Source organism: Rattus rattus, chromosome 14 (genome assembly GCF_011064425.1).
Source record: "Rattus rattus isolate New Zealand chromosome 14, Rrattus_CSIRO_v1, whole genome shotgun sequence".
Taxonomy (NCBI): Eukaryota; Metazoa; Chordata; class Mammalia; order Rodentia; family Muridae; genus Rattus; species Rattus rattus.
In genome coordinates this window covers 43,733,797-43,746,754 of record NC_046167.1, presented here as the reverse complement: position 1 = coordinate 43,746,754, position 12,958 = coordinate 43,733,797, and the positions used below count along the sequence as shown (strand labels likewise).

Below are 12,958 nucleotides of genomic sequence, written 5' to 3'. Positions count from 1 at the left end.
GTGAAGACCTTCACTGGAGAGGGTGGGCTGTAGTTGTGATGAATTTTGGGTCTTGTTGCCCATGGAATGAAGCACTTTATTGGCATTCCTTATAAGGCATCTCCCAGCCTCTGGTGACAATGATAACAGCAGAAGGGCAGCAGGCAGGAGGAACCAGTTCCAGGCAATACATTTCAAAGCTCCCAGGCCATAGTGTTCATGGTCCAGGCTGCAGTGGGAGCACCTATGCAGAAGCATGGGCAGTGATAGCCAGACTCTGGGGCCCGGCTGGGTTCTTCCAATTCTGGCCAGAGGCCCTGCTGGCATTTCTACAGCTGCAGAAAGCTCAGTGTTTTCTCAGCTGCTTGGTGGTAATTGTTGTATCAGCTAAATTGTCATTGTGGCCACTCAGAAACCATCCCTGGGTTCCCTCACATGGGCCTTCCACCGTTTTGATCTTTTTCCTTGCTCCAGCATTACTGATGTAAAAGCTCTTCCACAGCCTGAATGGAGGACAGGGTGCTGCCCCTGGTGTGACTGTGTGAATAAATGATGTCCCCAGGCTCATGTGTGATCGTTTGGTCACCAGCTGGATAGCTCTGTTTTGGGAGGCTATGGAGTCTTCAGGAGTTAGGGCCTAGCTGGAGGGAATCAGATACTGGAGAGTGGTTGTTGAGGTTTATAGCCTGGCTCTGCTTCCAGCCTCTGTTTGGCTTCCTAATCTGTCCTAACCCCTGCCTCAGCTGCAAGCCCCTCCAACTACCACAGCTCCCCTTCCCACAGTGGACTAGATTCCTCCAAACCCTAAGCCACAACGGATCCTTTTCTTCTTTAGTTGCCTCTTTCAGAGAATTTATCCCAGTGCAGGAAAGTTTCTGAGAGCCTCACAGCTACATACAGCCATACTGCAGCTCACCTGGCTCCCTGTGTCACTGGCTCCCTTGGCTCAGAAACGATTCTTGTCAGAGAAGTACTCCATTGTTTCCCAGTTATGCCATGACCTTCCTAAGAGTGCGCCTCAGAGTATAAGGCAAGTTGCCAAGTACCAGATAGCTGGAAGTCTTAATACTGGCCTTTCTGCTTTATGGGCAGGCTTCCTAGTTCACCAGTGGCTGGCCTTGCCCTAAAGGTCATGGTGCCTAGCTAGCACTGACCTCCGGACATGTGTGCTCCTGGCATTTGAAATGAGGTGATTGTTGGGAAGAAAAGCAGTTTTCTGTAAGAGATTATAATTCTTAGCTTCTTTCCTGGTTTGGGGTCCTGAATCCAGTTCTCCTTAGCTGGGCACTATGGGTTTTCAGAATCTGGTCTAAACAGCTCCCCAATGCACATCTACAGAATGCAGGGGTCACAACACTGTCCTTGACAGCTTTGTTCCCACTTGCAGGAGAGACTTTCAGTTTAGTTGTTCTAACCAAAGGTTATTTTAGGAAGCTCTCTCCACTCTCCAACCCTCTCCTCAGTGAATCTGCTCTTAAAATTTTTAATTTTTCTTTTTTGATTTCTCTCTTTTCTTCCTTCCCTTCCCTTCCCTTTCCTTTCCCTTCCCTTCCCCCTTCCCCCTCCCTCCCTCCCTCCCTCCCTCCCTCCCTCCCTCCCTCTCTTCTTCTTTCTTCTTTCTTTTCTTTTCTTTCTGACATTGTCTCACTCTAAAGACCAGGCTGGCCACAACCTCACAATCCTCCTGCCTCAGCCTCAAGAGTGCTAAGATTAGGGTGGACTACCAAACCTGACTTAATTTTCTTTTTTCTTTTGAGACCTTTTACTGTGTAGCCCAAGCTAGCTTTACACTCGGATCCTCTGACCTCTGCCCTCCATTACCCTCCATCCATCCTGGGCTCAGCAGTCTGGTCATGTGATTGGTCCAGATGCTCATATATGCCCACTGAGTGAGGATGTGCTCCTCAGATCCACCCTGCATCTCCAGACAACTGTGGTGTCCAGGGGTCATGAGGTGGCAAAGGCTGGTGGGCATAGCTCAGCAGCTCGTGTCCCAAGTTTTTGTCATCACCAGCGCCAGGACAACTGCCTTTCATATTGTAGTTAGTTGTGGGGTTGAGCAAAAGGGACGTGTGGGAGGGTGTGGTGGGAGGAACTTAGGGCTTGTCAGCTCTGACAATGTGATGCAAGTGGTTGTTTTTGGATACAGGGGTGGGGGTAGTTCACACTAATCAAACATAATAGACAGGCAGGGTGGCTCCTGAGAATCCGGGATGTCATGGAATCTGGGAGGTCTTCTCACTCCTTTTGTAGAGGAAGAAAAGGATAGGGCATGTGCGCAGCCGTGTGTGTGTGTGTGTGTGTGTGTGTGTGTGTGTGTGTGTGTGTGTGTGTGTGTGTGATCATAGCTGCAGTTCCTGGGCTTTTTACTTCATAGGACAGAGGTGATAGAAGTTGAGTTTAGGGCAACCAAGGAAGCAGATGAGAAAAGTGGGCAGAGGGACAGCAGAGCAGATGGCTCCAGCAAGCATTCACTGCCTCAGCCCAAGTCACTCAGTTCGCAGTTGGTGACCAGGGCACCTCCACCCGTGACAGAAGCTTACTACCTCCAGGTCTGAGGTTTGGATCTCGTGGGTGGGTGGGTAGTCCCTTCCCCATGCCATACCTTTCAGGCCTATGTTTTAGGTTGAAGGGAATTCCTTCTCTAGGAAAAACTGGCATTTGAGCAATGGTTGATAGTGTCTGCTCAATTCTTAGAACTTCTTTCATAATGTGGCATTGAGGTGGTCATGTACTGACAGCTATGATGGTTGATTCCCATGGTTAAATTGCTTGAATAAAAAATGCCTAGAAGGCTGGGTCTGGTGTTGGCTGACTGTAATAAGAAAAGCCTTTTAGACATGTAAAAATGTAAAAATAGCTTAGCTAGGGACCCATGAGGCCTGAGAGTCTCCTGAGCCAGGACTACTGTTAGAGAACAAAACCAGACCTTTAGCGAAAATAGGTCACAGGTGAGCAGATTTGGGGAGATAGGCTAAGGACCATAGTTAAGAATTTAGAGTGTGAACCTTGTATGATGACCCTCAACATAATAAAATATAACTTTAGCTATACAAACTATGTATGTCTACCTTACTGCTGGAGACAGTAACTACAACCCTAACACTCAGTGGGTAGTGAGTGGTAAGAATATCAAGAGTTCAAGGCCGGCTTCAGCTATGTAGCAAATACTACATGAGATCACTGTCCAACAAGAAGGAAAGGAGAAAGGAGAGGAGAGGAGAGGAGAGGAGGGGAGGGGAGGGGAGGAGGGAGGGAGGGGAGGGAGGGAGGGAGGGAGGGGAGGAGGGAGGGAGGAGGAGAGGAGAGGAGAGGAGGAGGGAGAGAGAGGAGAGGAGGAGAGGAAAGGAAAGGAAAGGAAGGGAAGGGGCACACTGAGAATTAGTGAGGCATATCCCTTTGGATGTGTCCATGTGGGTGTTCCCAAGGTCAATTAATTTAGAAGTTAAGACACACACTGAATGTGGGGGACCATATCCTATAGGCTTGGGTATTGAACTGAATAAAACAAACAAACAAATACACAAACAAATGGGTGTATGAGGTGGCTGAGCACCAGCATGGGCCCTTTTTCTGCTCCTGGTCCTGGAAAATTTGAGGAGTCTTAGCTGCAGACCTCCACAGCCATGAGCTCTTTTATACCCTCCCTGCCATCACCAACTGTCCCCAACTCAAGCCATAAACCACAGCAAACCCTTTCTCCCCAAAGTTCCTTTTTAAATCAGGTATTTGTCATAGAGATGGGAAAGTAACTAATGTAGGAGCCAGGACCCGAGGATTCAGCTTCAGGTCTGACATCAGCTTACTGTGCGGCCTCGGAGAAGGCATCTAACGTCTTTTGGCTACTGGCTTCCACACATGAAATAGAAGAAATTATCCCTCTCATCAAAGATGGAAGCATCTGATACCAGTGATCATCAGAAACAGGATGTGAGCAGTCCTATGTTAACAGAGGTGGTGACCTCACTCTCCGTGTGCTGGCCTACATGCCGTGGGACATGGGCAATCCTTGTGTTAACATTGGCAAAGTAACTTCACTTGTATGCTAGGCTGCAGTGAACCAGGCTGCTGACAGAATCATCCTGAAAGTTTAAAGAGACCTCTGGAATCTCCATCCTGCTGTATAGATTCTGAAATGCTGAGAGAGAGCATGGATCCAGAGTGGGTTTGAACCACTGACTCAGGTAGAGACCTAAGTGGAAACAAATGGACCTGGAGAGTTGGAAAGACAAAGATGTCCAATACAGGCAAGGTGCTATGTATGTACGTCACAGAATTGCCCGCTGCCTGAGGAGACCAGAAGAGGTTATCAGATCCCCGGGAACTGGAGTTACCAATGGTTGTAAGCTGCCATGTAGGCACTGGAAACTGAACCCACATCCTCCTCAAGAACCACTGGTGTTCTTAACCACTATGCCATCTCTCCAGCTCCACCCAGAACCACCTTTAAAGGGTGTTTCCCCCTTTCACTTTTCTTATTGCAGAAAGTAGGGAAGGTAATAATCCCCATTAGCAACCTAAGGCTCAAACTGTTAAACCAGCAAACAAACCCGGAGAAAGGACTGTAGGGCCCCAGATGCTCGGCTACAGCCAAATGAGCCAAAACAGGGGAGAAAAGGACTGGCCATGATGGCACTGTCCCACAGCCCTGATGGATACTGTGGACACTCAGCGTAAGGCACGTCTAAGTGAAGTTCCCCTTTCTTCTTTTGTGCTGCAGGTGCTGTGGTCTAAACAACAATGCATTAGAACTAATTCACAACAACATGGGAGCAGGGGGACAAATAAAATGAATGATGTGACAGCAAGCCATGATGAGACGGGTATGGTAGTCAGGTATGGTGAGATGGGTATGGTGAGATGGGTATGATGAGGCAGGTATGATGAGGCGGGTATGGTGAGACGGGTATGGTGAGATGGGGATGGTGAGACGGGTATGGTGAGATGGGGATAGTGAGGCGGGTATGGTGAGATAGGTGTGGTGAGATGGGGATGGTGAGACGGGGATAGTGAGATGGGGATGGTGAGATGGGGATGGTGAGATGGGGATGGTGAGACGGCTTGGCCTGGTACAGGAGGATGATTGATTGCTTTGAGTTTGAGACGAGCCTGAATTATACAGAAAAACTTGGTCTTTGACCTAAAAAAGAAAATATTCAAAGCAGATAAACAAACAGATGGCTAAATGACAGTATAAAGAGGCTGCCAGGCAAGTCTAGAAGTCAGACGGGGTTGGTGTTAGATTAAAGGGAGCCCAACTATAACTAAAGGGAGCCAATTATAACACATGGACCTTGCGTGGGCCTTAACTGAAGCACTGCAACTCTAGGAAGCATTTGTGAGACAGCTGGGGATATCTGCAGACGAACTAGGTTAATAACAAGGGCTTGCTAATTTCGTTAGATGTGGTAATGGGACAACGGGCCTTGGCACTGTGGTTATATAAGATGGCCCTGTTCTTTCAGAACTGTACTGAAGTTTACAGGCACTGCCTGACATACTTGGCTTTTCCTCCTCTGGAGTTTTCTAGTTCATCAAAGGGAAAAGAGAACGTGGCAAGGCCTTGGTGCTTACTGAGTTGTGGGGATGGATTCTGAGGTTAGCTGCTTCACTCAATCAATAAACAACATTTTCAAATGCAAAGGCAAGGTTCAAGGAGAGACTCATCAAGAAATTAGCGTGAGTGGAAGGAAGGCCTGAGCACAGTTGACCCTATGTCTTTGCCATAGCACTCCTCCTCATGAAGCTCAGTATACAGAGCACCTTCATCCCTCTCTGAACAAGGACAGGTTACCTTTCATCTTGATGGAGAATTCTCCCAGCAGACTCTCCAACTCTGCTTCAATGGTGCACATGTTCTGCAAAGAGCAAAGGAAATGGTGTTAGATCCGCCTTCCTCTACACAGTGGCACAAGGCATTTCAACAGTGATAGCATTGAACAAGAGGCATGTTCTGGTTTTCTGTGAGTACACAGTACCCGAGGCAAGACAGGCAGAACGAGGTAACGCTTCCAGTGCATGGGATAGCTGGGCCTAGGTGAACAAGTTAAATGATCTCAAAGAAGTCAGACAACTCTAGAATGTGGATGTTCTAAGAGGAAACTTGGGACTGTACAAAACGGCAGTACTATTGTGATGGGGAATCAGCCCAGGCACACATAGGAAGAGAGATCCATGCTCCAGGTTTAAACAAGCTAGGTCAGCTAGTCTCTAGGGTGTGCCTGTTTCATAATATCATGATATATACCATACATTTATACCTATCTTTTACTTGCTAAATTTAACAAAATTAAGAAAGAGGCAGCCAGGCGTGGTGGTATGTGCTTGTAATCTCAGTAGAAGGAAGGCCGAGAGGTTACCCTCTGGGGCTTGTGCCTGCAAGTCTAGCTTACTTAGAGGGTTCCAGACCAGTGAGAGACCCTGTCTCGAAACAAACAAACCCCAATGAAATGGATGGTAGCACCCCGGAGGATGAGAACTGAGGTCTTCCTCAGGTTTCTATACCCACCTCTCTACGTCACACACAGACATGGGTACACACACAGACAAAACTTTGGGCAGGGGGATGAAGAACATAGGAATTTGATTCTACTCAAGTGAGGCAGACTTTCAATGGGATGTTATGAAGCCCCAGAATGATCCCTGCGTAGTAGGGGTCCCCTCCTCACTGGGGTGTTAAAGGAATGAGACACTGAGGGTTACAATCCCTGATCACACCCATTCTCCTGTCCCAGTATCAGATGACCTGATGAGACAGAGGTGGACTTCAAGTGTCCCAGTCAGGATAGCTCTCCAGTGAGAGCTTCCTGCAGCTCTGCTGGGGCAAGCCTTGCAAGCCCCTCTGCTACAGTAAGCAGCACTGGCCATCTCTGCTTTTGCACACCTCTTCCTCATGGCCAGCTTCACTGAGGCTCAGGCCTGTACAAGTGGCCATTCCGACAAAACTGAGGCCACTTAGGAAATGCCAACAGGCTCAAGCAGGGCTTCAGGGAGCTCTAGGGAGTCCTCAGGCTCCTTTCTTATTTGATTCTTTGTTCTGCTCAGCTGCTGCTCTCATGGGACTCGGGGAGAATGGCGTTATCCTTCTCATAGGAAGTCCTCAGTACTTCAGAAAGCTTGGCAAAGCCCAGGAGCATTTCCTCAGGTCTGAGCTCTGAATAGCTTGAAAGCTTTGAAAAGAAAACCTCAGCAATGCAAACGTTTGTTTCCTCAGAGCCTGGGGCCTCTCTGCTGGGGACTGGTTCCGAGACATACCAGGTGTGTCATCAGACACTTTAATGTTGGGAATGCTACTACTGTCTTAAGAACTCATGGGCTACTAGGTTAACAGCTGAAGTCACCCTGCATACAGCCAGGGATGAACACTGTTCCAAATGAAAAAATGCTTGGAAAACTGCTCTGGGGGTTGCAGGATCACTTAGGATTTTCAGTGCTCGAAACCGTAATGCTCATCAGGGCCTTTGCTGGTTCTTGTCGTTTGGGCATGCTCAAAAAGCAGGCGACAGGGCTGGAGAGATGACTCAGTGGTTAAGAACACAGGCTGTTCTTCCCAAGGACCTGAGGTCAGTCCCCGGTACCTACAGTCCCCAGCACCTACGCTGTGACGTGTAACTATAGCTACAGGTGGTCCGGTACCCTCTTCCAGCAAGCACTTTAGTGACTGAGTGATCGCCACAGCTCTTAATTATTTCGAGACATGTTCTTGCTAGTCCTAGCTGGCCTAGTAGTCACTGTTATTCAGCTCAGGATGACCTCAAACTTGCAGTAATACTCCTGCTTCAGACTCACAAGTGTTGGGAATTATACTAAACCCAGCTTATTCTATGAATTTAAAAAATATTCTTCTGAATTTAGGCAAAGAAGGGCCTAATGTTAAATCACGAGAAGAGAAAGACTTGGTTCAAGCAGCCTGTGGTGAGAGCATGAAGAGATCCTAAGGCAGAAGCTTGGCTCTGCCGATTGCCCACTAGACTCCGCTCAAGCCATGACTTCACTGATGACATCTGATCTCTGAATAAAGTCTCCAGGAACAGTGAGAGTGCAGCTTTAATAATTCAGCCTCTTCATGAAATGCATGCAAGTGTGAAGTGGGAGGTGACCCCTAGGGGGTGACACCCTCCCTGTCTGATGACCCTGGGACTCCAGAGACTTTCAGAAACCAGGAAGATACATTTCTGTTTCTCTCTCTGTCTCTCTCTCTCTGTCTCTCTCTCTCTCTCTGTCTCTCTCTCTCTCTCTCCTCTCTCCTCTCTCTCTCATTCACGTGTGCGTACACACACACACACACACACACACACACACACACATGCAAGCATGCATGCACACACGCACGCACTCACATACACAGAACTGTAGCAGAATGGAGTCTAATATCAAAACTGGGTGTGGGCTAGTGCACTACAGAATTTAAAAGTGAATTTAAATGGTGGAATATTAAACTATAAAGGCTTAGTTTAGACAATTTCGCCACCACCTTGCTTGCTTGCAGCTTTTTTTTTTTCATATATGGGAGAGGAGCCACAGCCTGCCAGGTAAATAATGCTCTGCCCAGCTTTGCTTTAAACTCACTCAAGTAGCCCAAGTTCACTTGATATTGCAATCAATCCCTCTTCCTCAACTTCCTGAGTAGCTGGAATTACAGGCGTATGTGTGCGCGCGCGTGCATGCACATGCATACATGTGCATGCGTGTGTGTTCTAGAGTATGGAATGGGTTTGTGTGCTGCTGCTTCCCTCTTTCTCACAATGACTAACTATTTTGACCTGGCCATGGAACAAGACTGCAGGCTTTACCTCTGTGTACTCCTTGTAGCTGCGGTTGATCTCAGACAGACTCTCCCGGGCAGCCTTGCTGGCAGGGGATGTCCCAAAGGCTTGCTTCATTTTGCTGGCACCATCTTGGAGACGCCATTGGATACAATAAGCTTCATAGAGCTCATCTACCTGCCAGAGCCCAAACAGGAAACAGATAAATAACTGTCATGATAGAGAGAAGTCCCATAGGCTGTTGTCATGCCCTTAAAGGTACACTGTATTTCTGTACTGGAGAAGCAGTGAATTGTCAAGGGGGATTCCTTAGATCAGTCACTTATTCATTTCCAACACAGCTATCCATTTGTTTGTTTCAAAGAAGATTTTGTTTGAATCCTGTTTTGAAATTATACAAGTTGAAAAGGCCCTTTCCTGTCTTTGAGGCAACTCCTGGGATTGTTTAAATTGGCTTAGGCAGCTGGCCTAGCACATGCCTATAATCCTAGCACTTGAGAGGCTGAGGTAGGAGGGTGTGGACTCCAGGCCATTGAGATCCTGCCTCAAATAGACAGACAGAGAGAGGGATAGGGGTAGAGAGGGGTTTTGGGGAGACCCAGAGAAGTAGGGGCACACTTTGGAAAATGTGTAGGTCCGTGCTGGGCTGTGGGGTTAGACGATGAGGACAGGGGCCTTCTACATGTGGAAGAAGCATTGGGAAGGTCCTGTTTTATGTCAAAAAGAAAATGTGTTGTATGCAAAGCTATTATCACAATGTTGGAGTCAGTATTTTACCAATGCATCTGTGGGTGTGTCTACGTGTGTGTGAGTGTATGTGAGTGTGTGAGTGTGTGGGAGTATGTGTGTGTGAATGTGTATGAGTGTGAGTATATATGTGTGAGTGTGTGACTCTGTGTGTGAGTGTGTGAATGTGAGTGTGTGTGTGTGTGTGTGAGTATGTGTGTGAGGTGTGTATGTATGTGTGTGGTATGTGAGTGTGAATGTGTGAGTGCATGTGTATGTGTATGTGAGTATATGTGTGTGTGTGTGTGTGTGTGTGTGTGTGTGTGTGTGTGTGTGTATGTGTGTGTGTATGTGCAGGAGCCAGAAGGTCTCAATAGACTATTCCTTTGAAGCAGGAGGGGTCACTCCTTGAACCTGTAGCTCAGGTTTTCTCAGTTAAGTGGAAGGCCAACAAGCCCCACCCACCCTCTTGACTTGGCCCCAATTGGAACTGGGTTACAGGCATTTTCGGAATACCCAGCTTGTGGCATGGGTACGGGGATCCAGATTCTGGTCCTCATGATTGTGTAATTGTGTAGCAAGTACTCTTGACCACGGAGCATCCTCCTAAGCCTAGACTCAGCCTTTCTTCTTCTTTTAAAGATTATTTTATTTTTAATCATGTGTCTATTGTGTATGTCTGCTTATGTGCAAGTGTGTGTACTTAAGTGCAGGTGTCCTTGGAAGCCAGAAGAGGGCACAAAATCCCCTGGTGCTGGAGTCATAGGCAGTTGTGAATCAAGGGATGTGAATTCAAGAGCAGTATGTGCTCTTAACCATTGAGTCATCTCTCCAGCCCGAGGATTAAGCATTTAAAAAATACAAAAATGAGGTTATTTACTGAAAACAATTTTGTGAAATCACGGATCAATAGTAGGGAAAATTCAGGTAAGTTGTTCATGTTTATGAGAGTGAAGTCCAAATGGTGCCAGATAATCAGGCTTCCCCTTCTTATTGTGTGAGTGTGTAAGTATATGTGTGACTGTGTGAGTGTGTATGAGTGTGTGAATGCATGTGAGTGTGAGTATATGTGTGAGTATATGTGTGTGAGAGTGTGTGTGAGAGTGTGTGTGTGAATGTATGTGAGTGTGAGTGAGTATATGTGTGAGTATATGTGTGTGAGAATGTGTGTATGTGTGTGTGTGAGTATATGTGTGTGAGAGTGTGTGAGTATATGTGTGTGAGAGTGTGTGTGAGTGTGTGTGTGTGAGTATTTCTCCCATCTCTCTCCCCCCTCCTCTTTCTTACTTAATGCCTCTCTTTTAGATTTTATTTATCTATTTTACATGAATAGGTGTTTTGCTTGCATGTATGCCTGTGTACTACATACATGCCTGGTATTTATGGAAGCCAGAAGAAGGTGTCAGAGCCCCTGGAACTGGAGTTACAATTGTTTGTGAGCCACCCTGTTGGGGCTCGGAACTGAGCCTGGGTCCTCAGCATGAGCAGCCAACGCTCTTGACTACAGCACCGTCTCTCCAGCCGGGTATCTATTAGTCAAATCCATTATGTCAGCCGAGGTATCTATTAGTCAAATCCATCCGGAACCCATGTCACACTTAGGGTGGGTGTGCGCTGGGCAGTTACTGAGAGCAGAAATACAGAAGCAGAGTCAAGAGCAGCGCTGGTTACCTTACTAATGTGAAACTCCAGGCGTCGCATGTATCTCTCAATCGTTTTAATTTGCTGGAATTAAAAGGAGAAGCTTGAAGGAAGAACGGCCATTCACAGTGCAATTCATTAGGCTCCTGAGAGAAATTCCCCTAGCCTGTCCTCCACACAAGTCCCACATGTACTTCCTGCTTCCCCTTTCTACCCTGGCCACTATTTTACGGTTGTCCTAATGTTGATTTGTAAAATATTTTTCAAAACACTGACTAGCCTGAGAGATGAGCTCAAAATAATTATGATCATCTATGTTAGACACTAACATGGCCAATCCATTTCATTTCTGGTGGAGCAGTATCCTTTGGACTGCATCTAAATTTCTTCATAATATATTTTACATGTTCTAAAATGAACTTCTGCACATTGGATTGTGCAATTGAATCTAGAACTGGGACACACTTTATAATTGTTATTTGTGTATTGTGATAGCCATCCATTTGGGCTCACAGATACAGCTAGTCATGTTATCCCTATGAGTTTTAAATATTGTAACATACATTTGATTTAATTGCCCTTTAAAATATCTTTCTGGGGAATGCCATAATTAGATTAGGCATCGAAACAAAGCTATGTATATAGAATGTCATGGAGAGTGATATTGTATACAACTAAAAAGGAAGAGACAAAAATCTCCCTTCTAAAAGGCCTAAAAGAATTTTGTCAACAAGAATATATACTTTACATGAAAAGGAAGAATTAGATTTAATTAGAATCATTTCTTTCTACTTTTATATTTTTGAAACATTATGTTATATATATGGAACCATTTTAATGGTATATAAACAATCGTGATGTTTTCTAATCAGAAATGTCTCAGATTTGATGAAACAGGCAGCTACACTGTGAGGATCTCCAAATACAAGTTCCAGAGAAAACCCACATCCTGGAGGCCTTGTTTCCCCTCATCTTTGATTCCGTGGGCCTTGATGCTCATGGACCACCCCCAGCCCCACTCATCCTCCATCTGGAATCTTACCATCCCCTAAAGGGCCTCTACTGATATTTTGGCATCTGCTCCAAGTGCAGAGCTTCATTTTCAGCAGCACCCCATCACAGAATGCTAGCCTACCTTGTCTAGGTCATACAGCACACCCTGGAATGAAAACACAGGATGCTAGCCTACCTTGTCTAGGTCATACAGCACACCCTGGAATGAAAAGAAGAGACCCTGGTTACGACACATCTCCTCACAGACCCTGCCCACTTTAATAAAGGCTCAGCTCCCATCTATACATTGCCTGTGAAGGAATCAGCAGCCCCACCAAATTCTATTGGATTCTTGGCATTTGCTTTTAATGAGTAAACTCCGGGTTATTTGGAGCACTCTCAAGAGCAGGCATTGACGGACCTCTGCGATTCTACAGTTGCACTCTGTTCTTGTGGCTGCTTGGCAGTTTGAAGGGTTCATAAACAAATCCCCAAAAGCATTTCAGTCTACATGCCAATGAAGTGAAAGGCAAACATGTTAGACACAGCTGCCAGGTCTACATTTGCAGACTCTCCTGGGGTTTCCTGTTGTCTTGAAGGGTGTAATAAATAACACTTTGAAATGAATAAAATCAGTCCTCACAAGCTCATCAGAAGAGAGGACACTAGTTATATGCATGGATTCTAATGGGGCTCAACCGAGCTTTCACACTGGCCTCTTCGTGACCTTCTTCCCTTCCTTCCCTGCCTGCTGTCACTGACTGGGTGTTCAATGTTCAGTCAGGTTGACACAAGTCAGGGTCATCTGAAAAGAGGGAACTTCAATTAAGAAAATACCATCAGATTGGCAGGCA

The 12,958-nt window shown here is 46.3% G+C and overlaps 1 protein-coding gene across 5 annotated transcripts in view; it reads right to left on the bottom strand.

The window, feature by feature from the left end:
• The window catches only part of Ripor2 (RHO family interacting cell polarization regulator 2), an 89,440-nt gene that overhangs the window by 42,989 nt on the left and 33,493 nt on the right, over positions 1–12,958 (bottom strand). For 4 of the 5 annotated variants that reach the window (XM_032885312.1, XM_032885310.1, XM_032885313.1 and 1 more), the window contains exons 5-8: positions 12,301–12,324; positions 11,142–11,195; positions 8,772–8,921; positions 5,774–5,837 (exon numbers count right to left, since the gene is read on the bottom strand). In XM_032885312.1, coding sequence (XP_032741203.1) covers positions 5,774–5,837; positions 8,772–8,921; positions 11,142–11,195; positions 12,301–12,324 — 292 coding nt within the window. Of the gene's footprint in view, positions 1–5,773; positions 5,838–8,771; positions 8,922–11,141; positions 11,196–12,246; positions 12,271–12,300; positions 12,325–12,958 lie in introns of all 5 variants that reach the window. The other variant, XM_032885309.1, reaches the window with a different exon arrangement.